This window comes from Xiphophorus hellerii, chromosome 9, assembly GCF_003331165.1.
Source record: "Xiphophorus hellerii strain 12219 chromosome 9, Xiphophorus_hellerii-4.1, whole genome shotgun sequence".
In the NCBI taxonomy this organism is placed as follows: Eukaryota; Metazoa; Chordata; class Actinopteri; order Cyprinodontiformes; family Poeciliidae; genus Xiphophorus; species Xiphophorus hellerii.
This window is the reverse complement of record NC_045680.1, coordinates 20,494,414-20,521,604: the sequence shown is the minus strand read 5'-3', so window position 1 is coordinate 20,521,604 and position 27,191 is coordinate 20,494,414. Positions and strand designations below refer to the sequence as shown.

The 27,191-nt window shown below is 39.3% G+C and overlaps 1 protein-coding gene across 3 annotated transcripts in view; it reads left to right on the top strand.

Moving 5' to 3' along the window:
* Positions 1-26,786, top strand: part of LOC116725722 (importin-13) — a 29,274-nt gene extending 2,488 nt beyond the window's left edge. For 2 of the 3 annotated variants that reach the window (XM_032572017.1, XM_032572016.1), the window contains exons 3-23: positions 4,530-4,655; positions 4,755-5,111; positions 6,510-6,763; positions 10,366-10,506; positions 10,641-10,782; positions 11,232-11,398; positions 11,631-11,751; positions 11,917-12,064; positions 12,142-12,323; positions 13,492-13,518; positions 13,668-13,802; positions 15,662-15,814; positions 16,133-16,213; positions 16,293-16,430; positions 17,557-17,653; positions 20,482-20,534; positions 23,027-23,093; positions 23,242-23,300; positions 23,384-23,473; positions 24,430-24,611; positions 24,741-26,786. In XM_032572017.1, coding sequence (XP_032427908.1) covers positions 4,530-4,655; positions 4,755-5,111; positions 6,510-6,763; positions 10,366-10,506; positions 10,641-10,782; positions 11,232-11,398; positions 11,631-11,751; positions 11,917-12,064; positions 12,142-12,323; positions 13,492-13,518; positions 13,668-13,802; positions 15,662-15,814; positions 16,133-16,213; positions 16,293-16,430; positions 17,557-17,653; positions 20,482-20,534; positions 23,027-23,093; positions 23,242-23,300; positions 23,384-23,473; positions 24,430-24,611; positions 24,741-24,837 — 2,817 coding nt within the window. In that variant the 3' untranslated portion in view covers positions 24,838-26,786. Of the gene's footprint in view, positions 1-4,529; positions 4,656-4,754; positions 5,112-6,509; positions 6,764-10,365; positions 10,507-10,640; positions 10,783-11,231; positions 11,399-11,630; positions 11,752-11,916; positions 12,065-12,141; positions 12,324-13,491; positions 13,519-13,667; positions 13,803-15,661; positions 15,815-16,132; positions 16,214-16,292; positions 16,431-17,556; positions 17,654-20,481; positions 20,535-23,026; positions 23,094-23,241; positions 23,301-23,383; positions 23,474-24,429; positions 24,612-24,740 lie in introns of those variants that run through there. The other variant, XR_004340459.1, reaches the window with a different exon arrangement.
* Positions 26,787-27,191: the final 405 nt, after the last annotated feature.

The window sequence follows — 27,191 nt, the reverse complement described above, 5'->3', positions numbered from 1 at the left end:
GTACATTATTTCCACCTGAATTCTAGAGGGACTTTTTTAATTACAAAATTTATTAGATTCATTTTTATTAATGAGGAAACCTGCAACACACTTCTTCTTTTTTTTAGATTTTAGATGTTATTGCCCTTAGGAATAATTGGTATAGCCTCTCTGCATCACTAATCGGATGACGTTAAAGCAAAATTGTAAAAACCCAAAGAGGCTCTTTTGAGGATTTTTCTTTTTACACTGGGACATTATCATTTCTCTTTCAGTGTTTAGAGTAAAATACATTTTTAAAAATAAATAGAATCAGTATGCACTGTTACAGTATTGTCTACATGGTGCCAGAGATGATGGTCCCTGGCCCAGAGTTTGCCTGCGTCCAACAGAAAACTCTTTGTTTGGTTTTGGGTCCTTTAAAACAAAGTCACACATTGTTGGTATCTTTGTACATAAAGAACTGGGTTGTGTGCTGGCTTACATTTGTCACTGTACTAAAATGTGTTGCAGAGGAAATGTAGAGGTCAGTCCTGGGCTGTACTGCCCTGTTGAGATTTTATAATTCGGTCCTGAGGGAGTTTCTGTACAGTTCAGCATAATGCTCGGTCTGACCTGTCCGTCATCTTGCTCAGGGGTGATTGGCCAGTGGGTCACTTTGTGTCGCATTGCAATTGTCTCCAATCCGTCAAAGCAAGCTTTAAAAATGAGCCACTATTAGTATCAGTGTCCATTCAGGACTGATTGGACTTTACACGTTTACCTCCTCTGCTATTCAGAATCAGTAGTGGAGCGTTTAACCTCTGTCTTGGAACAAAATTTGATGTTGGCAGATTTTTGAAAGTCTCATAGTAGAACTGGGGAACACACAGACTGCTCTCGTAATACTAGCCATACTAACCTTGCTAATAGTTAATATAAGATGCTAAGTACAGCTTTAAATGTGGCCTCCTTAGTCATTTTGTCTCTGTGATACATAGCAGGTCTTTGCTTTTGCTCCTAATATAAATAAAAAATGAGCACTTATGGTGGGAAGACTGAAAAAAATGTGAATGTGGCTTTAATATCTTATAAGATAGTTCCTAAAACGAATTTAAAGTCAATTGAAATGTTTATCAGAAGGCAAGATTATTCTTTCCGTCTGTCCATTGAGCCGAGCTTTAGAAATAAGAGTGATATGAGACATTTGTTTTGCTTTTGGGCTCAGATCTCATCGCTATTGGCAACATCATGCTACTCTTAATTTTTTCTATGTCCGTGTGCTGTCAACAAACACCTACGCACGTACTGAGACAAATAATTCCGTCTTTTATTAATGAAGATAGGCTTAAAGGCCTTTATTCACACAGATATAACACAAAGTCACGTTTTCGTCACAGTGATGGCCTTAACAGGGCAACTCCTGAAGGTTGGATGAGTGGAAAACTGATCACCTGTTATCGTGTCAAGAGACCTCTTCTGAATATTTGGATGTAAACAATAGCTTTATTGATTTTATATTGTAAAAAGAAAATCTATCTTCCTTTCTTTTTTTAGAGTTATTTGGTGTTTGTTTGTTTACATTTGTATTAGAATAATTAGTTGATACAAAAATAGTTCATTATCTCACTTCTGGTTTGTCCCTTCTTCTGCATACATCGTTATTCTCTATCCTTCACGGTGTGTTCTTTGAAGGTGCGCCGTTATTATGGTACCAATTTCAGTCATTTTGTTAGAGGTGTGGTTATATATAGTCAAATCTAGAGACATTTTCTAGGAAATCATCTACTGAACAGGACCATAAAATTTTACGCTCGACACATCAGAACTTCGTAATCCAATCAAAAAAAATCTTCTGTGCCCCGTACCTACTTGGTAGCAAGTTGCTTCAACAACAATGTTCATTGGAGATTCAATTAAGGAAGCTAATTCTAATTTTCCAGATAGTTTTGAATGTGTTTTACTTAAAAATCTGATGCTCTTTGACATTTAAATATCATTAGGTAGCCTTCTTTGAGGCATTTTTGCTTGTCGTCTTGATCAATAATCAATTAGCAGAAAAAGGCTTCCTAAGGACCTTTATAGTTACAATACATTAGTGAGCCATTTAATGATTTAACACAAACCAATGTATCTGTTATGTGTTAGTTGTGATATTTAACTATAACTAAGCAATATTTTATATGCTGTATTTTCAATTTATCTGGAAATATTTTCCTCATTATTACATAAAAAAAGATCAGAATCATTTAAACTCAGGAGTGTCAGGACAGAGCTTTGCACTGGTGGAAAGAACAGGATAATAAGTCATATTAATGTTTGATATGTCTGGCGGTGGTTTTTATTTTTGTTGAAAAAGGGCATTTTTGTAAGATTAAAGGAGTGAACTAACCAGCCCGTGTTGTGTCTTTGGTTTTCGATAATGACCCTCAGAAGGGCTCACTGAACTGTTTCAGATTAGATTCGGAGGGGTCTGCGGTCACAGAGTGGACTGCAGTAATGATGTGCTGCTTCTTTTAACTCTGAGATAATCACATCCTCATTTAGAGAAAGGCCAGAGTGGAGCTGGATGCCTGTTCAAAGGACGCCGTGATGATCATCCATTGAAAGACACAGTGGAAGCTACCACAAATTTTATTTTTAGCTCAATTGTACCATTTTGTTTACATTAATCCCTATAGTCTCCTGGAAAAGCACATCAAAGCCAAGTTTATATATGGGTGAAGTATGTTCTTTAAAGGGCACAAAATGGAGGTAGTTCTTTTCTTCTTTCGGAGCACAGAGACCCTGCCAGCCATGAATAAGTTAAAGCTGCAGGCATATTATAAATGCTGCACCTGCTCTCTACTATATATGGGTACCTACAGTGTGTGTCTGTTTCCACCCTTACAGATACAAGTGATACCAGGCTCTCTGCAGAAATTCAGCTTATTAACACCCAGTTTGACTTGTTCGTAGTCTTGCACAGAAAGGGGAGACAGATAATTGTACAGGATGATGGCAGACTGAGCAATTACTACCTGATACTCTGCTTCCAGTTGGCTTTGACGTTGGTTTGATGTTCTTCTTTGCAGCTGCAAAATGTTTTTGTCTGACTCTGTTCTTGCGTGACAAAGAATCATTTTTAGTTTTTTATTGTATGTTTTTTTGTTTGTTTTTTTTTCTTTTGCAAGACGTTTGATATTGAATTCCAAAGGGCTGGGATGAAAATGAATGCAGAGTGTTGGCTTTAGGGTGGCAGCTGGATGGATGAAATGGAGATCGAAAGATTGTTGGTGGAGGATTTGATGTGACAAGTCTGCAGGGGTAAAAATTCAAGATCAGAAGCTCACAGAATGGATTCCCCCCCCCCCCCCCCCCCCCCCCCCCCCCCATGTTCTTTGTAAGGCAGTTTACTCTGCCTGCCAGAGGTTTTAGTTTATTGGCCGTGTGTATTTGTGTAAGTGTGTTTGACAATATGTGAGAGAGAAGCTGACATTTTTCAAAATCATTACTCCAGCTTTGCCAGAATTAGAATCATCAGTCTAATTGATGCCGATTAATCATCTTCTTTATAGCCGTCTCGTACTTGCTCCTCTTTCATACATTTTTCTTCGCCTCTCCCCTTTCTTTGTCTTCGTTGCACTCAAGTGCTCAAATAACTTGAAGCTGTGCTTTAAAGATGGCTGTTTTCAGTTCGTTGCATTCTACTCTGCTCAGGTTTTTGGGGTAATGTGTCTACTGTGTGTTTGTGTGAGCTCTACTCCAAAGTAACCTCTCTCCCTGACAGTCAGGAGTAAGGCGGACTGTTTTTTTCTCTTTTGCTTTTTCTTTTGTTTCGTCTTTGTTTCCTGGCTTATTTTCCCAGACACCCAACGTTTTCACCGTGTCAAGCATAGGCATGGTACCGTACCAGATTCTCATTGTATGATCACCTTGAGGAAGAATGTTATGGTTTTATTGCCATTAACACTGAAATTTCAAACATGATCTAATTTCCTCTATTTTAATTAGAAAACTGACAATTACTTCTGCAACTGCTAAAATAATTGTCACAATTTTTGTGTTAATCACTTATTTGATATTTTAATGCACAGACTTTAGCAAAAAAAAAAAAGAATAAAACACCTGCAAATATTTTTGACGAACTTAATGTGTAGAATAGTACCTCTCTCTGTTCTGCTCTTAAGAATCAAACGAGTTTAATGAGCTGATATGAGCTGGTTAATTAGTCAGGCTATCTGTCTGTTTTTTAACATTTGTGCAGCCCTATTAAGCAATCAGTTTGATTTTTATGTTGATTTTTTTGTTAAAATAAAAGCAGTTAGATTCTTGTCTACATGTTATTTTACATAAATGACATGATTCACTGAAGCTAGTTATCAAAGTTTGAGCATCTTATAAATGTCCGTCCATACTTGAGGACCTGAGTAATTTCAGCAGTTTTGAATCTGTTGCTCAGTAAATTCTTGGTATATCATTAACTGGCCTCTGTCGTGTGTTTTCTGACGTTTATTACAATAACTTACGGATGATTCAACTCTCATTCTGAATTCATAAAACTGCTGTGTTATTTTCTTTTTTATTTCTAGGCTCTCCATCAGTTATATTATGATCCAAATATAGAGAACAAGAATCTGGCCCAGAAATGGCTGATGCAAGCTCAAGTTTCACCTCAGGCCTGGCAGTTTTGCTGGGCCCTACTTAGCCCGGATAAGGTACGTGATCCTCAAAAACTCAATAATAGTAACAATCTTAGTTATTAGTTAGTTATTAGCTGAAAGGTTTTGTTAACTTCTATGTGTTTTCTCTCACAGGTGCCTGAGATTCAGTACTTTGGGGCCAGCGCGCTTCACACCAAAATCTCCAGGTACTGGTCGGACATCCCCACAGACCAGTACGAGTCCCTGAAGAGCCAGTTGTTCTCCCAGATAGCCTGCTTCTCCTCCGGCTCCAAGATGGTTCTCACCCGGCTGTGCGTGGCGCTGGCCTCTTTGGCGCTCAACACGATGCCAGAGGCCTGGCCCGGCGCCGTGGCGGAAATGGTCCGGGTGTTTCAGGAGGAAGGGGGAGGGGTGGACGGCCGGGCACGCTGCCTGGCTTTACTGGAGCTGCTCACTGTGCTGCCCGAGGAGTTCCAGACAAGCCGCCTGCCGCAGTACCGAAAGGGACAGGTAAGGTCTGCCCCGGTCAGCTCCAGCTGTTTGCTGTTAATGCTTTTCTGAATTATTGCTGCTTTCCAGACCTCTGTGTTCGCAAAAACTAAATAAACTCTGTATTTACTGTTATGAACACAGATTTTATTATTTAAAGAAATTATAGTAGGTGGAAAAATAACATATTAGACTAAAAAAAGGCAGCACAGCCATAAATATTAGTATATATTGTACACATACATATATATTAGAACTAATGATTAATCAGGTTTTCCTTTATGACTCAACTGTTGTAGTAATTGTCAACTAATTTGGTAATTGAATAATCATTAACTAGAGTATGCAGACTCTTAACAATTGCCATTCGTTGAAAGAACAAGATATTCAGAGCATTAAGCCAAAATTGTACAAAAAAAATTATACATTTTGCATTTAATATAAAAACACCTTTGTCTGTAAATATGTTTCAGACCTCTGAACATCATGACACTGCCTCCACCGTGCTTCACCAGCACGGTGGCATAGAGTGGCATAGTTTTAGCTTCATCCAGATCAAATCCACCATAGGATTAGGAAAGAAAATGTTTGTCTAATTTAAAAAAGGAATTTAATTAATTGTTTAATTTCATATTTTAAGGTATTTCTGACATTGTATAAAGTAACCTTAAGTGGTTAAATGAAAAATCTGTAGACTGTGCAAATTTTTAAAATCCAATTAATCGTCAGGATATTCTATACAATAACCGATTATTAACGTAATCATTAGTTGCAGAAGTAACATATATATTGCAGGTTACTTCACTTAATGCAGTTCACAAAATGATGTCTGAAAAATACAAGTTCATCTCAATAATTTTTAATTTAAAACGTCAAACTTGTATCACAAAGTGATATATTTGAATCTTTTATTTTTGTTCAATTGATGATTTCTGCCCAATGGCAATGAAAACCTAAAATACAGTATCCTAGAAAAGTAGAATATTACAAAGGACTAAAAAGCAGTTTTAAGTCCTTTGTTTTTAGGCCAGTTTATGGCCTTAATGGCATAAACTGGCCTCGATTTGACATCTCAGCAGCATTTTAAAGAAGCTTGTGAGCTCGCCTAGTAAGGGAAGGTTCAGTGGAAGGAAAAAGTATGGCCAAAAAAGGTGCACAAACAACAGGATTACAACCAAGTATTGAGAGCTTACATTGTGCAGTAGATGGACATGGCTTTCTGTTTGCTGATATTTCAATATGAAAATCTTTTTCATTCATCTTATGTACCGGTAATCCGATCTTCTCAGAAACTGAATTATGCCAGACTCATCAAAGACATGAACACTTGAAATGCATCGTAATTTGAAACATCTGGAACACCTCCAAAGCCTGAGCGACATGAAGTGATTCTCGGTCTGTCATTTGCTGCACGTTCAGGTGCGGGGAGCCCTGGGCCGAGAGTGGGGGTCAGTCTGCCCCTTACTGCAACAACTACTGCGGCGGGCCGATAGCCCCGGGGCGGTTAAAGCCCGCGTGCTGCGCTGCCTGTCGTCATGGGTGCTGCTGGACGTGCCCCTCAACGAGAGCGAAGGACTGGTGCACGACTGCTTCAGCGCCCTGTCCGACCCGGAGCTCTTCGACACGGCAGTAGAGGCTGTAGTCAACGCCATTTCTCAACCCGATTCCCAAAGGTTCGCTTGTCGTTTCGCTGCCTATTTCCGCTGAATGTTGTGGTCGTGAGAAAAGAAATTACACTTGATTTAATGCTGGAGTAGAATGAAGACACAATATGTGGGGGGGCAAAAAAAATTGTCTGGGTCGGTACTGGAAAGCACCAGGGAGCGATGGATGGATGAAAGGAAGAAAGGGACTGGTACAGGGCAAGCTCACAGCCGAGAGGAGGAAAGCAGCATTTCTCGGTTGGATGGTGTTACTATGGTTACAGATCTGGGGGAGAGATGTCATCATGCCCTGGTTGATTCAGACATGGCAGGCACCCATTACCCCTCCCCTAGAGACAGAGCGGACAGGGGATGGTGGGGGGTAACTGAGCTAAGAGAAAAAGAGAGGAATCTGTGTGAAGGCGGAAGACTGGGGGAAGGTGTGAAGCTGCCCAGGAATATACGGTTTTATTCTCCACGCCTCAGACTGGGGTGCTGCTTCTGGCTGCTGCTGCTGCTGGCAGGTCACTTTGAACACAATGGCATCTTGTCAAACAGATGGTTCAGCACATTGATGCCTTTTAAGTAGCAGCCACAATGCAGGATGACTGTCGTTGCTCTTTTGACATGTAAAAGTTGTCAACTCTTCTTGCTCAGCAGTACAGTATAGAGCATCCACGATTAATGGAAACAGATTAATGTATTGAACGAGTTACAAGACTTTTCCCCCCCCCTTCATCTTTATAAAGGATGTCAAAGCTCATCATCTTCCATCCTCCATGCTCCTGGCCTTGTATTTTATTTTCTCTCCCTGTTTGGCCGCTTCTTTCTACTCTTTCCCTCTCATCTCTCACCATCAGTTCTAAGCCCTCCTTCCTGTCTCTTGTTCTCTTTCTCTGTTTAAACACATTACAGTCAACTCATTTGGGGGAATACTATTGGTCCAGCTGCATCCTGTTGCCAGGCAACCCGTTTCCCCTGTCTCAGAGCGTTGCGGTAATTGCAGAGGGGAACAGAGGGACAAAGGGAATGGGGGTGGGAGGGAGAAGGAGACATTAAAGGAGGAGTCTGTGTAAAACATCTGGAAGGAAGCAAGAAAAGGAGATGATGAGTTAGTGGAGATGCATCTGCAGCAGATGGTCTCAGAGGAATCTCTTGAATGTCATCAGTTTCTGTTTTTTTTGTTGTTTTTTTTAGCAGAAATGAATAAATGCAAACAGATCCATTCTTGGCTGTTCATTGCTCCTCCATACACATCAAGCACTCCTTCTCCTGCACTGAGAGTGCATGACCTCTGTCTGAAAGGCACCTTATTAAAAATAAATGATCTTTAGAGTGTGTAAATGCACACACACACACACGCACACACACGCCATCACTCAGACAGTGAAGATGAGAGCTATTCCTGGCAACGCTTCTAATGTTGGTCAAACACAGAGTATAGTTCTGTAGTAACACAAGTTTGACTTTTTTTTTTTTTATCTTGACCACATTTCAACAGAGGCTCATTCATCCTGCACTGCTGATTTGAGGATTTGCTTTATATGAGACGGCCATATGAAAGATTTCTCAGCTCATAAAAGGTCTTGAGTGAAATTAGTGAACTTAACGTGAGAGGAGCATCATTTTCATATGATTTAAATTTCTTCTTTCTTTTTAACGCATTTGTTTCCTTCTCTACTTACTCTTCAATAGACAGCTGATCCTTTGTTCAATGACAATTTCCTATTTTGCAGTAGATCTGCATGGTTTGTGTTGGGGCTGAATCGAATAATCAAATAAATTGTGATTACTCGCTTATAGGGCTGTGTAATTTTATTGATTCTACAATATTTATTGATAATTTTTTTCCTCAGAAAGTATTGATTTTTCATCTGCGAGGATGGATATATTAAATCCTACTTTGAGTTTTATGTCAAATCCACATGAATAAAAAAATATTTATTGTATTACACCATCAGTTCAATTAATTCAATCCATGTCTTTGAAACAGTCACAAAATGTCACCAAAATCACTCTGTCCCTCTAAAATATTTCAGAAAACCTTAAAAATGTATCGTTTGCTGAATATTGTTATATATAAATCATATTGTGGGCAGAATATAGCTTATCGTATTGTATTGTGAGATTAGTGTATTGCTACAGCCCTGCTCGTTTATAGAAATATTTGTCAACTAATTTATTTAATGGAATAATTGTTAGCTGGAGTATCCACTCTAAAAAGGCCATTTGCTGAGAGAACAACCTCAGAGCAGTAGCTAAGCCAAAACCTCATTAGGAATAATGCTCATTTTGCATTAAAGATGAAAAAACTTATTTCTCTGTAAATATGCCCTGGCTGCAGATGCATTCTTTTCTACAAATGATTAAGTATTCGCTAAAGGAATGCTTAGCTGACATTGCATTTTAGGCAATAAAATGTTTTTGTTTTTTTTTAATTAATTGAGTTATTTGTTTATTTGGATTTTTATTTATTTTTTATATTGTATAACATGAACTTAAGTGGTTAAATGAAAACTCTGCAAAATGTGCAGATTTTATTGTTTATTATAATTTTTTAATTTAGTTACGATAATCATCAGAATAATCAGTAAGATATTACTAAAATATTCTAATGATATGCTAATAATATACCTAAACGCCAGTTTCTAGTTTGAATGGCTATTACACAAGCTAAGCGTTTGCTACAAAGCTTTCAGTTTAAATAAGGATAAACGCACAAAAACAAAATGGATTATGAAGAAAGGTTTATTCTTCCTGACTTTATTTCTGTCTTTTTGTCTGAATCATTCCATCCATTCATCTGTCCATCCAGGTGCATAGCATCCATTCATACATGCACGCATGGATCCATCTACAGTGTTCGTCCATTGGTCCTTCAGATTATCCGTCCTTGTTCATGTGTATCCATTGATTTGTTTGTCTGTTTGACAAAAAATCAATCTGTCCATCCTTTTGTTTATGAATTCATCAATATGTTTGCCAATTCTCTATCCATCTGTCCATCTGGTGGCCTTTAAAATGTCCGTGTTCAGACCACGACGTCTGAGGAAATATTAAAACTCATACACAATCCTCTATGTGACATTCAGGGAACACATACTCTGTCCTTCATCTCCAAAAGTCTCTCCCACCCTCGCTGTCAGCGGTGATGACAGGAGGAATGATGTTTAAAGATGTCATGTGCAGATGAGGAGATGGGTGTGTGTAACGGTGTGTGTGTGATTTCTCCAGAGTGAGGGGAATTATTAACAGCTGAGACAGCAGCTAGTAGACATGACTATTACTGACAGTGGTGTAGCTCCAAGAAGGGGCTTTGAATAGATTTTTTGGTTCCTGGTAGATATGTGGGATCTTTTTGGTGGGTGTGCTGGATCAGAGATCAGAGGCTGGACCGAGTTGGACTGAAATATGATTTGAAAGAAATGTTTGTCTTGGGGGAACAAAATATAAATCCATCAAGCTGGCCATGAAGAGAGTGAGTTAGTTTTCGACTCGGCAGTAAATATTTCCTCCACTTTTTGCTTGCTGTGTTTTTCCTGCTGTATATTAAATTATTTTAAAATAGTAGTGCTTAATGCATTCAGGTCTTGACACAGAAAATATTCAGAGCTTTTGTTCATGGTTTGTAGATATGTGAACACATTACTGAAGCTGGTTCCTCGAGTGTTGGCCCTCCAGGATCAGCTGAGGGAGGCTGTGCAGAATGGAGACATGGAGACCTGCCATGGGATCTGCCGGATCGCTGTGACTCTGGGAGAGAACCACTCTAGGTGTGTCTGTGTTTCGGCAGATGTTATGATATTGATATAAAAAAAGAATCCTTAAGTGATCCTGTGATCGTGTTTCATTACGTCTAACCCCCATTTGCTTCCTTTGTGCCGTCGCCTCATCTTGGTGCCTGCAGGACTCTGTTGGAGCAGGTGGATCACTGGCAGAGCTTCCTGGCTTTAGTCAACATGATCATGTTTTGTACAGGCATCCCCGGCCACTATCCAGTCAATGAGACCACTAGCTCCCTTACACTTACCTTCTGGTACACACTACAGGTAAGAACAGCTTTGAATGATGATATTTGAACATTTACCTACTTCTACTTTGGTCCTTCTTTTGAAATATTTTTCATTTGTCTTACATGGTACGTTGGCAGTGTGGCACAAAGCTAAAACCTTTGTTAGCCAATCAGATTGCTTCAAAACAACCACAACTTTTTCTTAGAAATTAAACCTGTAAGCAGAAGGTTCATTTGTGTGGAGAAAGATAAGTTGAATTACTTTCAGGATATAAAGTTAATAAAACACAGGACGATGTCCATTGGGAATCATGTCAAAGCAAGTATATGGATATATTGACACATTATTTGTCTCAGAGTGTAATAACCCTAAATTTTTGTTTTCCCATGTATAAAACACAGTTTTTGAAAATCTCCCCTTTTTAGTGGTATTAAGAGGAGTTTTATAACATAAAAATACCTGCTTTGTGCCTACTTTTTTCTTAGGATGAAATCATGTCATTTGAGTCAGATAAGCAGGCAGTGTACCTCCAGGTCTACAGGCCAGTGTATTTCCAGTTGGTGGACGTGCTGCTTCACAAAGCCCAGTTCCCCTCGGACCAGGAATATGCATCCTGGTCCTCGGATGAGAAGGAGCAGTTCAGGATTTACAGGTGCATATACTTGTGCTTGTTTTCCCCGATTTGTATTCCTGATTCATCTCTATCTGAAATTACTCACTGACTGGATGATTGGTCAGCAAATGAGTGTCTCTCTCTCTCTAATGGGCTCTAAACGCACTGGTGGCTGGGGGGGGGGCAAAACCTGTCTGACACAGATTTAACAAGTAGGATTTCAAGACTGCAACTCGCCTGAAATGTCTGTCTGCACTCCTCTGTCCTTCAGGGTGGACATCTCAGACACACTCATGTATGTGTATGAGATGCTGGGAGCAGAGCTGCTGAGTAACCTGTATGATAAACTAGGGAGGCTATTGACGAATACAGAGCAGCCTACATCATGGCAGGTGAGTGAGATGGATTAGCGATGTTAAAAAGAAGGAGTGTAAGCCGTTTTCTGCTCAAAAAAGTCTTAGCTTTGGAAAAAATTTGACAAAAATATGCATAATAACCCAAAGTAAAGAATATTTTTCTTTTTCTTTCCCCATAAAATGTATATTCATCTCCTTTAGCACACAGAAGCTTTGCTGTATGGCTTCCAGTCTATAGCAGAAACAATAGATGTGAACTATTCTGACGTCATCCCAGGCTTGATAGGACTCATCCCTCGAATCAGCATCAACAATGTCCAGTTAGCCGACACGGTCATGTTCACAATAGGTAAGGCGACAGATGTCAAGACAAAAATATATATTATTTTTTCCTGTCTGAAAAATGAATTCATGGTGTCTCTGTAGGCGCTCTGGCTGAATGGTTAGCGGATCATCCAGTGATGCTCAGCAGTGTCCTGCCTTTGGTTTTACAAGCGTTAGGAAATCCAGACCTTTCCGTATCGTCTGTTTCGACCTTAAAAAAAATCTGCAGGGAATGCAAATATGACCTGCCACCCTACGCAACCAACATCGTAGCAGTGTCTCAGGTAAGTGGACATTTACATACAGTTTTTATTTTCTGCCTTGAAATGATGGCCAGATGAAGTAAATGTTGTCTAGAAACTGATGATTTTCAGCTCAATTGGAGCTGACTGGTCAGTCGAAAACTGACCCACGATTTGTTGAAGTTGATAAGAAGGGCTAGCAACACTTTTTTTTTTACGTGGATGTTGTTACTGATGGAAGAAGACTCAGTTATTTGTTTTCAGTATCAATGAGGTGTTAAAAAGGAAGCCCAGCGATGTAAGAAGCCTTTTTAGGTAAACTGCATTTTCTACAACATGTCCTGTTTCATTAAGGTTGAGAGAGAGAGAGAGCAAGACTTCTGGAGATAACACGAAGGCTAAATGCACAACAGTAAAGTTGCTTTGTTGCAAACTTTTTAGTGTTATACATCGAGGGAATTCACTCTGTAGTGTTAATTGCTGTTAGAAGATGCTAAAGAAAGTTCAAAACTTTAATTTTGTTGCAATTTTGCTTTTGCAGGTACAGACTCATGCAATGTGATATCAGATCTGATCTTCTATTGAGAATATTTGAGATCATCATGGCAGGATAATCTGCTTTATGCCATTTATGACAATCAGTCATGCTCAATAAATTAGAATATTATTGAGAGGTTTACTCAACCCACTAAGTGAAACACATTATATAGATTAATTATACCCAGACCGATGTTTTCAATACTGTATTCTTGTTAACTATGACTTTCTGCTTACAGCTAATGAAAAGATGACATTTAATACTGAAATATTAAATCAGGTCAATAAAAAACATTTTATACCGAAATGTGGGTTTAATGAAAAGTAATACATGATTAAAAGTTATTTTTAAAGGTAATTTTAATCTGACCAGTGAGCCTCATCAGACCCCATCTTCTGATGTATTATGACTGTAGCTCTTGAGGGGAAGTTTGAGTCTGCCAAAATTAGTGCCAGCAGTTCAAAGTTTGACATAAAAGCTGAGATTTGTCACAATATTCTGATTGGTGCATCTGTGATTACACTACGTCTTCTTCAAGGTGTTTTTATATTCCAGAAATAACATCAGTTGAGCTTAAAAATAGTTCCAGTTGCGTTTTGTTTAAAGCTGCTTTTTGTTTTTTCTATTGAATAATAGAGCTCTCGCTCTTTTTGTCTTTTTTTGTCCCTGAAGGAGGTGCTTATAAAACAGATCCACAAGGTTTGTATCTGTTTTTTTGTGCATTTCACAGGCATTTAAACTTCAAATACCATGAAAGACTCTGCTCTCTGAAACATGTTTGCAGTTTTTCTTGTAGACATATTATTGACTGAAAGCTTATTGTTTGCAAAAACGGTCTCTTCACACAGACCAGTCAGTGCATGTGGCTGATGCAGGCTCTGGGATTCCTGCTTTCCGCTCTGCCTGTGGAGGACATCTTGAGAAACCTTCATTCCCTCATCACCCCCTACATTCAGCAGCTAGAGAAGCTAGCTGATGAGACGGTCAGTTCACACCCAATGCAAAACAACACACTCACACACACACACCCATACGCGTTTGCGCACACAGAAACACAGCATGCACGGATGGACTCTGGCCAAAAGGGACAGGCTTTCTGTCTGCGTGGTGTCACTGCAGTGGAGCGACTCGCTGCAGGACCAGATTGGGTTTGACCCTGCACCATTGGCAAGTGACTCATGTTGGATCACCAAAGACGTACTTTCTCTGACTAATGCAAGCACTGACTCTTGAATGAAATAAATGTATTAGGAAAAACATCCCCAGAAACGCACTTACAGTAGGTCAGGCCTTTGTGCGTGCAACATGCAGTCATTCAGAAATGGAATTAGAATCAACTTGAATATCTTTATATATTAGAAACGATCCTTCTGGATTGTATAAAGAAGGAGCTATATGCATCTAAAATCAGTTTATTTGCTTTTTGTGTAAAAGATTTTCTTCTGACGTCTTTGGGTTATAGGTTGTTTATTTCTTTGTGTTTCTATGTTCTATAATAACACGCTCTCTGATCCATCCTAACTTTCTCCCCTTCATATTGTTTTTACCGAGCTTCATGTTGTCCTGACATTACGTCAGCTGAAGTAGTCAGGTGCTCTGTCTGTCTGGAGCCGGCCAAATACTGGCACCTAGTGGGGAGACCTTCGGCTTCCATTACGTCAAGGGTAAAAGAGCACAACGTCTGAAGGCGATGACCAAAAAAGGAAAATGATTGATTCACTCGGATGAGTCACTGAGCTCAATAAGATCACATAATTTTAATTTTCTAGACAGACCGTTATACAGAGAGGCATTAGTCAAAATCTGAAGAATAGTAGGAGGTGTTATAATCAGTGGGTGTGGCAGGTGTGTTGTTTGTTATTCTGATTGTTGGCTGTGTTATGTCTCCATGGTGACACTGATTTTGCCCTGTTGAAGCCGTGATTGTTCAGCAGTCAGTTAGAAATAGGCCGACACGTGACGCTCAAAGTCTGTTATTTGACCCTGCTGCTTTACAGTTTTATTTCAGGTCATAAGATTGTATTTTTATGGATTCTAACCGTATGAGTACGTAATCCCATAATGCATCTGAACCGCCACGTCGGGTAGGAGATGTTCTCCAAGTTTTGTTTGCTGCTCAGTCTGTTGAACGTTGGCAGAATCAGTGACAGTTTATTCTACAAACTGAACACATTTAGCATCAAGTGCACTTAAATATTAACCATCTCAATATTAAAATGAACATTTATTGTGACTGTGCATCGTTTTAATGTTTTATTGCTGCCGAGCTGCACACACAAGTTGCTGTGATGATGCCCAGACCACCTGAGTGTCCACAGAGGAAATTTCACAGATCAGAGCTTGATCACAGATGTTAACACACTGAAAAGAAAATATGGCAGCTGTGGTGCTTGTCTTTCAACAGAGCCCTGGTGTACATAGAGCCTCCTCCTTCTTCTTTCCTCTAACTTTACATAAACACTGCATTGTGGGATGAGAAGTTACTCTTTAACTTTTGACATAAAATGTGTTTTTTCTGATTTCTTGTTGTTGAATTTGCTCTTCTTAATTTTTAAATAAAAACAAGAACACTATAACACTGACTGATTTGCATAGGATTTAATACATAAAAAACCCAAAATAATTTAAGGTGCTAATTTCTTAAAGCTGAATTATATAAATGTAATTATGCCGTTTTTCCTCTTAGCAAAATGTTTCTATGCATTGTAAAATAGATAACTCTTATTCCTACAGTCTTTTTCACTGAGGCACAGAATGAACATTGGAACGAGTGGAAGAAAAATCCTTGTTGGAGTTAAATTGTCTTTCTCTTCTGTTTTTTTTTTGTTTTTTTTCCCTTTAGCCTAATCCATCCAATAAGCTGGCAATCATTCACATCCTGGGGCTGCTGTCCAACCTGTTCACTACGCTCGACATCAGCAAGCAGGATGATGAGTCGGCTGATGGCTCTGCACCACCTGTCAAAGCAACCCCACCCCCTCCAGGACCAAATCCGGTCTGTCACTACACACCATAACCAGACTCATAGTTAGTTAGTAGTTTAGGAGGTCAGTCACTGACAAACTGAGTGTAAAGATGGATGATAGCATAGTGAATGCATCACTCAAAGGTACATGACAGTATTGGAGATTTAAACGCCACATAATTCTTGGGACAATATGACTTTCTTTTCCTAAAACATCAACTTCAGTCATTGTAATTCTGCTGCTGACCTGTTTAGTACAAATGTTAGAGGCTGTTTTCCTGTTAGTTACCGTTTTTCTTTAGTTTTTCAGTGACTGTGTTCTCTCCACATTGTTTCCTGTGTTTTTAGGTGGTGGTCGTTTTGCAGCAGGTTTTTGCCCTCATACAAAAGGTTCTGAGCAAGTGGCTGAATGACTCGCAGGTCGTGGAGGTACGTAGACACGCCGAGCCAAGTCCAGTCACCTCTCTGTGTCTGCGGCCCACACATCTCAGTCTTCGATGTTTCACAGGCGGTGTGTGCCATCTTCGAGAAATCTGTGAAGACCCTCCTGCATGACTTTGCCCCCATGGTGTCCCAGCTAAGCGAGATGCTTGGCCAGATGTACAGTACAATTCCCCAGGCATCAGCTCTTGACCTGACACGACAGGTAGTCAGTCGACTCAAAAACAAAAAGCACAAACTTCCAGTCGCATCAAGAGAATTTAGAAAAGAGATTGTGTAAGCCAAAAAGCTGCCCATTAGTGAAAAATTATTTCGTTTTTAAAACATCTTGAGTATGATTCATAACTATAAATGAAATTGTTGTTATGTGTTAAGTGTTATAAAAAATTTTCTGATTGGTGTTCATCAAAGAGGTCAAAAAGTGGAACATTTAGTACAGCTAATTTCATTTGACATTTGTCTTCTTGTGAGTAAGAAATTGCTCACATTAGTCACACAGCATTGGCAGCTATTTTTGTTGGTATGAGACCTATTGTTATGTTTAAAGATTAAGGCTTTGGATATGCCAGATTTAATCCCAGTATGTCTATTAAAGCTTGGGGATGCAAGTTCACTCAAGTTGATTACTTTGGAAGAAATGTAACATCTATACATTTCTTCCACAAATTGTGCAGTTTTACCTTTACTGTTGTTTTTTAGGTTTGAAGCTCATGATGGTTGTATTCATTTCAGTATCTGAAAGTGAGAAATATGTTAGAAAACATATACAAGGAAGCTTCAGAAAAAAAGTGAGAGGAGAAAGAGGTCAGGAGATAACAGGCTGGTGACCAACCCACATTTTCAAAGTTGCTCTGTCATTGGACATTTTATCATTAATTCGTCTCAGTGGAGAATGGGCATTTGGAGCAAAATAATAACTTCGAGATCTAAAATTCAGGAAGATTTTTTATCAACTCTGGTTCAGAAGAGCATACTGGTCACAGTTGTGTTAAACATAGCAGCAGTGAACGGAAGAAGCTGAAAGTCTCAGTGTTCTTCAATTAATCAGTCCGTTTCACTCCTATGTAGCTTTTAAGACATTATGCAGAGAATACCATTTGCTGCTCATTCCCTTTGTCATGCTTCATAAGATTTTTTTTTGTTCTTGGACTAAAATAAAAAAAGGTCCATAGATTCCTGCTTTGGACTCTAACTGGACACCTTTATCAGTAAATTTATTGATACATAAAAGCTGGGTGTGAATGTAATCTGGATGGTTTAATGTGAGTAAAGCTGCAGCCTTACATTTTTTGTTTTAGTTGCCGTCTGACTTGCTGAATTGCTCATTTCAGATGGTGCATATCTTCGCCAGCGAGACAGACCACTTCCCACCAATCAAGGCTCTGTTTGAGCTGGTTACCTCGGTAACACTGTCCGTCTTCCAGCAAGGTAGGGGTCCAGCAGAGTTGGGAGTTTCAGGACTCTTAAACAGTTTCTGTTCAGGTGAAGGATGGATGTTCAGATCAGGACAAATTTATTAATAAAACATAAATTTGTTTTGTGTTTGGCGTAAGCAAAATTTCTCATTAAAGTTATCCATCTTCAAAATATGCTAACAAAAGTTGGACTTTTTAATGTTTGCTTGTAAATATTTGAGGAACTGCAGTGTTTTCTGTCATTTTGGTGTTTTTAGAAGACAGAGCAACCCCTTCCAAATACTGGATGTTTTTTGTCTGTAATAATAAGTATTATTTGTTTAAATGGGTGATGTCTTGAAGCTGCTAATATCTGAAAGCAGAGGAACGAGGAGGCCATTTCAATTTAGCCAAAGCAAATCCGTGAATAATCAACATTCATCTGCCAGAAATACCTGACTCTTGTCCTACATTACAGACTACAACCATAAACCTTGTCAGCTTTTCACATTTTCAAAATGTGGTGTTTGATTCAATTAAAAAGAAAACAGTTTGTACGTTTTAGTCGATGAATTTCCTCACTCACATGAATGTCAGTAGACTTAACTTTTTTTGTTACTTACTCAAAAGCCAGCCTTCTGTTCACCGTTGGCTCATGGGTGTAAATCTTGAACAAGAAAGATATTCAGTGGCCATATGTTTTTCATCAATGTGTCCATGCCTTTTGCAGCTTTAATAGGTTCTCTGCAATTTGGGACGACATAATCAAAAACTACAAATAGCAGCCAAGCTAAACATCATTAAGGAAAAAAGTGCAAACATCACTGTCAGCAACTTTCAAGCACTACTTTTTCTCTACCTGTGAGCATTAAATACAAGAACAAAATTAACCACAAACAAAAGCCCGACTCAAGCCTACAAGGAAGATTTCATCAATGCAGACCTTGTTTTGCCCTTACTGTTTAAATCATTTTTCGACTTATGATTTGCTGTAAACACATGAAGTCAACATGTTATCATGTTTTATGTTTGTCTAATCTCTGCTTAATTTTGCTCTTCCGTTTGTTATTTATTTTTATATTTACAGATTAAGGCCAGGTCTTTCAAATGTTTTCGTATTTTTTTTATTTTTACTGAATGTCATTTAGGGATCAAGAGATTGATCCTTTTTTTTTTTTCTAAAATTTTCTAGACTATTTGTATCAGGTGTGGCTGATGCCTCTGCTCTCTGTGTAGTCCCTTTTCTCCCCTCTTCTCTACTCTTGCTTTGACTGGTTAAGTAATGGCTGCCTCTCCTGCATTTTAAGTGATTTTATTTGTTGTACCCTCTGAGCAGGTTCCTGCAGTACACAATAATAATTAAACAGAGTACAGTCCCAGAGCAGGGGACCAGTGGCTTATTCATCAGGCCAGCAGGGAACATGTCCGCTGCCACCCCTGTTTTTGGACAAGAGGCTCTCTGAATAAGCCCTGTGCAAAAATCTTCTAAATCACTGACACGCCAGGAAAAGATGTTGAAAAAACCTAAAATAGATTCATTTTTTTGCAGCTACATAATTTCACATTGAAGAATTTAGAAAACTACAACTTCTCAGAGCTGGTGTCAGTGAGGTTCCACACTGGCACCTGTATCAAATATTGTTATTTGATACAGCAAGTATAAAACTGTATCAAAGTTTTCACTGATTTCTATTACTGTTGATTAAGACAAGACAGAAAGTGTCTATTTTTTGGTGCCGTTTGCTGATTTATAATGATCAATAGAGATTTGTCTGTCTTGATTAAAAGCAAATCAACTTTATCATTCTGCGATGTATTTTGTGGGCTCTTCACAACACATACTAGACAAAATAGAACAAATTAGTTCTTTAATGGAAAGCACATTATCCTAACAGCAGTGTCATTAAAAGTCCCAATTTTATTGCCTTTCATCGAACAATTCTACTTAAATAGCAAAAAAGCAGTTTTTATGGAAGTTTTCAGAGTGGGATTATGTCATTGCATTAAAATACCATATTTTAGGCCTCTTCAACGTCTTTTCCAGGGTACCAATAATTATGGAGGGTGCCGTATCATCTCTAAAGTTTGTGTGATGTGGATGAGGGCTGAAGGGTTTTTCAGTAGGCCTGGGAACAGGCTCACTATAGACACATGTTTTTCTCATCACTTCTAACTCATCTGAATTATTATTTTGAAAGAAAAAAGGAATTTTTCTGTAGACTCTTAAATGATGACTCAAGAAGATTTTTTCCTAATGTAAATTGTAATTATTTTTAAATGACTCACATCAAAGTCTGGTAGTTTGTGTCCAGCACGATGGAGGTAATAAGCAGATTTGAATGTATTATTGAATAGTAGGACAGTACGTTCAGTTTAAAAGCCAAAGGGACCTTTGGAGGAAATGTGTTGCTTTTAATCTGATCACAATGCTGCTGCTGGTGCATTATGGGAAGGAGGGTGCGTTCAGGTTCGGTAGCCCTTCTTCCTCATCCTGTTGCAGTAACAGAGGTGCCTTCTGGGTTCCCACTCCAAACCCACCTTTGCTTCTTAGATTTCTTCCTTTTCTCTCGTTACTTCTTCTCTTTTGGTTTCCCTCCAAGCAGACCCATGTGTTTGTCTTCTGCCTGTTATTTGTTTTTGGTTGGTCTCTTCTTCCAAGACTCTGCCAAAGCTTCATATGTCCCCCCCCCACCCACCCTTATCGCCCCCTCTGTTCCTTACTCACATGTAAATTATTTCAATGAAATATTTTTTGGTTCTCTTTTTATTTCCACATGACTGTTGAATCTATTAAGTTGCTGTTTGTATATTATTCTTATTCTCTCTTATGATTTCTTAAGTTTCATCTTTATTATATTATAGGACCCAGGGATCATCCTGATATTGTTGATTCATTTATGCAACTCCAAGCTCAGGTGTGTTTTTTGGTTTCTTATTTCATTCACTTTGGGTTTCTCTCCCTTTCTTTCCTTCTCTCTCTGACTTCTAGCTGTTATTCTTTCTTCCTCTCTTCCTCTCTGTAGCTCTTGCTGTGTTTTGTTACTGGGCCTTAAGGTGTCCCATCACAAAGGCGAGGCAGTGGAATGAAACACTCGAGGGAACTGTTTGCAAAAGGGACATTTGTCTCTCCACGAATCCTTTTAGGCTCGAGCAGTCGCCTCACCACTCATGTTGAGATTTAGTTTTACCTGCAGAAACCACTGATGGATGCAGGATGCTCTCTTAGTCTGTATACGTTGCTTTAGACTGTGATGGTTTAAGCTTGACGTAAAATACAAGTGTTTTTCAATAAACTGAAATATAATTAATTCAGTTTAAAAATTAAATTCTGTGTAGATACATAGATTTAAACACAGAGAGAAACACCTTCTTCAGCAGCGACCTGCTGTAGCTTATCCATCTTATGGAGAATGTCAGTAGCTGTCTGCTTGACAACTGTCTACTCAACTTCTCCATTATTTTATTATTATTACCTTATATAGAAATATTTCTTAATTAAACTCATTTTTTGTTGTTTTTTTTTTAATACATTTTTCAAGAAACTGAATTTTGGGTTTTCATTAGCTGTAAGCCCAATAACCAAACTTAACAGAAATAAACACTGGAAATATCTGACCTATTGAGTAATTATTTTATATAATGTGAGGTAAACTTTAAGAATTTAATAACTGAAATTAATTACCTTCCCAGTTAAATGCTAATTTATTGGTTGTATCATGGTATTGACATAAAAATATACAACAGGATCAAATTGCTGTTAATCAGAAAAGCAACAGCTGTTCATAAGGCAGCTAAAATAAGGCACCAAATTTGACTTTTGCATTTATAATAATATCAATTATAACATTTCTTGTCAGTCTTTTGGTTTTCATTTAATAGAAAAAGCAAAAATGTAAACACCCACCTCCAAAGCTACTCAAAGTTTCTGTCACCATTTGATTCAAAGTCCTTCTAATAAGGTGCTGAAGTGACTAGGATGTTCACTGCCCCTCCCACATATGTTGCTGCGGACTGCTGGTCAGCTGGCTAAAAGAAGAAAACAACTATGAATCTATCAGCTTTGAAATGTTTCTACTTGCTAAAACACGAAGATGAGTGAAAACTAAAGAAGACTGCTCTTATAAAGGTGATGCCGTCTTAAAGCTGACAAGACGTGACCTGATTTAAATGGAAGAATGTGATTTCCATCACACCTTTTCCCATCATATTCATGATGCTGTTATTTTTCATCAAGGTCACCAGGCCGTGGGAAATCTCATATTGCCAACTGTGTTACATTGTTGGTAGTAGGTTAATGGCATTTTTTTAGTCCTGACAGTGTTTTCCTTGACTGGAAACTTTTCCAAAACTGTTAAATGTGTTTTTATGTAAGCAAAGGAGACTTAATTTAGCCTCTATCAGCCAGCTGACCATCAGTGTGAAGCAACAGGTGGGGTAGGGGAGCTCTACATTATTCTGTCCTTTAAGAATAAAGTTTTTTGCCTGAACATTAAAAGGTCTTTCAGCGGTAAGATGTGGTACGACTGAAAAGTTGACTGCATTTTTAAATAACTGAGAGTTTAGAAATCCTTTCGTTACATTCCTTGAATAAAATTAGACAAATATTTAGCATGAAAAATATGCGATTTAAAACAGCCAATCTGGATCGTTACACGTTAGGTTTTTAAAAACATCAACACCTTAGTCGTATTTTGGTGACTAACCAGGTGACTGGTTAGTCTCTGAGCCCAGTCTCCCTCTGAAGTCATTCCAGCCCAGAGCCAATCAACGCCTGAATGAATTAATATTCAGCTGATATTAATCTGCTCCAACAAATTGGCTGATGGCTCTCTCGTTTTTATATTTTGTCTTTTGTCTTCATTCTTCCTTTGTTTTCTATCTTTGGATAGATCTGACCTTTTCTCCCTCTCCCTCTCTCCCTCTCTCCTCTCCTCCATCCTGAATAAGTTCATTATTATGAGATGAGTTGTCTTTCTCTTTATCTGCACATGTTAATTACTTATTACACACTTCTGTTGCATATTCTGTCCAGTCAACCAAAAACAAGGAAGATGCAATTGAGTTTGAAGAATCAAAGCCAAATCCCACCATTGCCTTTAGTTTTGACTTAAGTTTCAAATGATTTCAAAGTTTGATTTTTTGCAATTTGTTTGTTATATCTGCATCAGTTCTGCATTGGAGGATCTCTGGATGAGTTTGGATAAATTTCTTTGCTAACAGATGGAGAGAGCACTGTAGCCTGGTAGGCAGATCTGGTCCTCTGTTGCCATCAGATCCGGCTACCAGGCTTGGCGGGTGTTGTTTGTTAGCCGTACTTTTGAAGGAGCTTATGCAGTGGAATGTGGTGAAGCAGTAGCGGACGGGTCGGCCCCGCAGAAACGTAATGTGAACTGCTTTTATCTCGTAGGCCCTCAAACGGAAGCCCGACTTGTTCTTGTCAGAGAGTCTTGACGTGAAAGCGGTGTTCCACTGTGGTAAGTGAGCGCGAGTCTCTCACAGGCAGCACCTGCCCCTGTGCAGAGATGTGCTTGGCTTTCCAGCCAGCCGTGTTCCTGTCAGTACAAACTGTTCGCGTTTGACATCGGTCCTCAGCGGCTCCTGTCTCCTCTCTCCCAACTTCAGGAATCCTGTCACTCAAATTTCCAGAGGCCCCGACGGTCAAGTCGACATGTCTGTTCTTTGTAAGCACACGGATACACACATGCTGCAGGAACAGAAAACTAGTGCAAATGCCTAAAATTTGACGACTGTTTGGTTCTGCTAGACTGAACTGCTGCCGCACTGCTCAGATGTGCCTCCGTTAGCCAGGGTGGTGCAGGAGGACGGCAAGCTGTTGGTCCAAGCTGTGCTGGAGGTGAGAAGCTGCATTACTTCACACTTAAATTATATAGCATCATGCTGTGGTGTCTCTTAGCAATGATGGAAAATAATACATATTTTTGTGTTCTCTTTTAAACGGTTATAAAATAAATATTCAGAAAGTATGGTGCATATTTGACTAGGGCTGAAACGATTAATCATGATGAGTTGATTATTGAAATGACAAAAGCTAATTTAGTCGGCGAATAAGCATTAACTGGAGTATAATGACTTTTAAAAAGGCCATGTATTGAAACAACATTCTTAGAGAGGTAATTAAGCTAAAAACTGTACAAAAAATATATATATATCTTTACATATGTTCTACCCACAGCAAATTTTGTATAAAAAAGGCTTAAGTGCTTAAATAAAAAATCTGCAGAATGTGCCAATTTTGTATCTGAATAATTGATAGTTTAATCAATTACTAATCTAATTGTGTTTGACTTTAGCCCCCTTTAACTTGATGCCGTTAAGTAAATGGTTAAGCACAGTGCAACTGAATGTCACCAGAGGTCACATTGTTAGTAGCAGTCCATCTTTGAGTAATTTAATCTCTATGAATCCAGCTGATCTTTTAGAGAACACATGTAAAGCTTAAAGCTGTGTTATTAAAACAACATCCCAAAATCTGAACATCTCACACAGCTTTGCTCACTTGATTATCTGAAAATGGAGAGTATTTACAAAATAAGACAAAACACACATTCCACACTGTAAAAGAAAGGAGTGGCAGCATTATACTGTGGTGAGGATTTTCTCCCACAAGATTTTTGTTTGCACAGTATAAAATACTAGGTTCCAAATTATGTATCAATTTGTCTTTGTCTATCACATAAAATACGCTGCAGGTTGTGCACTGTTCTACATGACGACATGTAGAGAAGTTCTGTAGGTTTCAATGCTGTTGGTACGTCCAGACTAGTAAAGTATTTCCTTGTTTCTCTGCAGGGCATCGGGGGCGGAGCATCCCGGAGTCTGATGGACCAGTTTGCTGAAGTGCTGTTCAGCCTGAACAAGCACTGCTTCTCGCTGCTCGCCGTGTGGCTGAAAGAAGCACTGCAGCCTCCGGGCTTCCCGTCGTCACGCATCACCACCGAGCAAAAGGACAACTTCTCCCAGCAGATCCTCAGGTATCAAACCTGGAAGGTTATTTACACGATTACGAGATGAAGTCTGAGGGTTGGGCAACATTGTAAATTACCTACGCTCAGTGATTTGTTCTTTTCTCTCTCTCTCTCTCTCCCTCTTTTGCAACGCAGAGAGCGAGTAAACAAGAGAAGAGTGAAGGACATAGTGAAAGAGTTTACACTGCTGTGCAGAGGTCTGCACGGCACAGAGTACGCTGCTGAATACTGAAGCACTGCCCCACGTGCTCCCAGCTAATCGTAACCTTCGTCCTCAGTGCAAATACCCAGATGCCACAGCAACAAAGTTCTCTCCAAGCCCATAAAGACATCGAGAAACGATTGTAACGATAATCCATCCAGCCGCAGGACAAAGACACGGAGCACAGACACGGAGCACAGAGCTGCCATCGGATCAGAGGACAAAACTCCAACTCCCAGCAGGCCTCAGAGAGAGCCTCCTCCTTGCTGCATTGATTCTTTCACTGTTAAAAGATTGATTGCCTCTTCCTCCTCTCTTCTCTCCTTTTTAAAGGTCATTTCATTGGAAGGATTTTGAGCAGCACACCCAGCATGCTGCCTAACGCCGCCTCCTATCTCTGGCTTGTTCTGCCTTTCTAGCTCTTCCTGTGGTTCCCTAGGTTTGTTTCCTGGTAATTAGCATCTATATGAAATGGTAGTGGTATCGTACGTAGCTACTTGACATTATTTTTCAAAGTAAACCAAGGTAATTATATAAATGTATATGTAAATACAAATAGGTGGTTTCAGTCCTGCTGCTGCTGCTAATGGGATACAAAGGAGCATTGTTTAGAGGTGGAGGGGAGGGGGTTCTGCAGGAAGTTATCCCAATATTTGCTCCCGCTCATGCCCCGCCCTGTGATCTCTGCGTTTGTCAAATTATATTAATTGTTTTGTGATTTTTTTTTCTATTTCTTTTATTAAAAGGCCTTTTCTGGGGTGTCAGTAGGGAGGGTAGACTGAAAACCACAATGTTTGGACTTTATACAGTCAAATAATTCATCAAGCCCTCTTTATTAGGGGCTGTACCTCATGTACGTGTCATCCTACCCAGTCCTACTACAGTCTCGCTCTTTACCATGAGGTAAAGCAGGACTGCTGAGAACAATGGCAGGAGGGAAACCGGATCCCGGTAACCAGCGCCATGATGGAAGCTGCTAAGAAGGAAACTAGGCATTTCTGACAGTGGGCTCCTTAGTCACTGTAATTGTGCAAAAATATTAATCCGAGTTGTGCATATTAACAGTTACTGCTGAACACTTGCGTATTTGAGTGTACGGGTGTGATCGTATCTGTATGTACGAGAGGTTTGCACATATGTATCCTTTATTTCCCGCCCTTACTCACTTGTTCTGTGCACTTATATTGGACCTATGGTACAAATGCATCGTTTTCTTTTCGGCTGGTATTCAAAGAGCCCATTTTGTCTTTCAAGCCACGTTCACTCAGGCAACCCTCTTCAGAAAGACTGACCTGGAGCATCTAACGCTCCTTGAACTCTCATCGCCTCTTTGTCAAACCAGACTCGTCCATCCATGTCATTCTCACCAACCACTTCTATTAACAAACGCTTGCGATCAAGCTACCCAGAATCCTCTGGGTCACTGCCTTGGAGAGGATCGGGAAGGGTCAGAGCACCACGACGTAAGATCGCCCGATAGAGAGAGTTTCCTCACGCCGACATTCTGTGCTCATCCTTTACGCCTGTGACGCTACGGCTGTAAATTAAAACTGTCTTTGTGAATCAGCAGCACTCGGCATCTAAACGTACCTTGTGATCTCTGATAAAACTTTTATCTCAGTATAATCCTTCTGTCTTATCCGAGGTGCCTGCAGACATGTAGCATGTATGTGTTTCGGGGTGGAAGGGGGATTTTGGGAGGGGGCAACAGTGGACTAAGACAGAGACCCAAGACAGGAATCACTTTTGATCCAAGCCGCTTCGCTTCAGTCCAATTAGTACAGTGAACGTCTTGCTGTTCAACACTGATCCCTGGTTTGTTTTATGCTCTTAGTCTAAAGTGAGAGAAGGAGCGGTGTTTATCACAGTCTAGAGTTGTAGGCGGATGAGGGGTGGAAGGAATTAAATGTACAGTGGTCTTTTTGTACCTTGGCTTTAATTTATTAAATATATCTGAGACTGCAGCTATTGATGTCTAACGGTTGTGGGTGTTTTTATTTTTCTCCTATCAGCACTTCTGTCAAAGATGTTCTTGTTTCTCTAGATGCTGGCTCAGATTTAAGAACATTATTTTGCCTGAGGACAAATATTGAATCACTTAAGTTTGTAAGATTATACCAACTTCATTCACTCAAAAAATATTCATCCTGAGTATAACCAATTTCTGATGAGCCTAAACATCCATAAATACTTGGGAGACTTAATCAATGAGACACTTTGAGAGTGGGTTTTGTTTCTAACAAATGTCCACTGATATTTAAAACACATTTTTTATGCAGTTATTGTTTTATTTGTAGCTCTGATAGATCAAGTGAAATTCTTTGACAAAACCATAAAACTTATAATGCAGGGAAGCAATAAACCCTGTCATAAGGAATTATTAG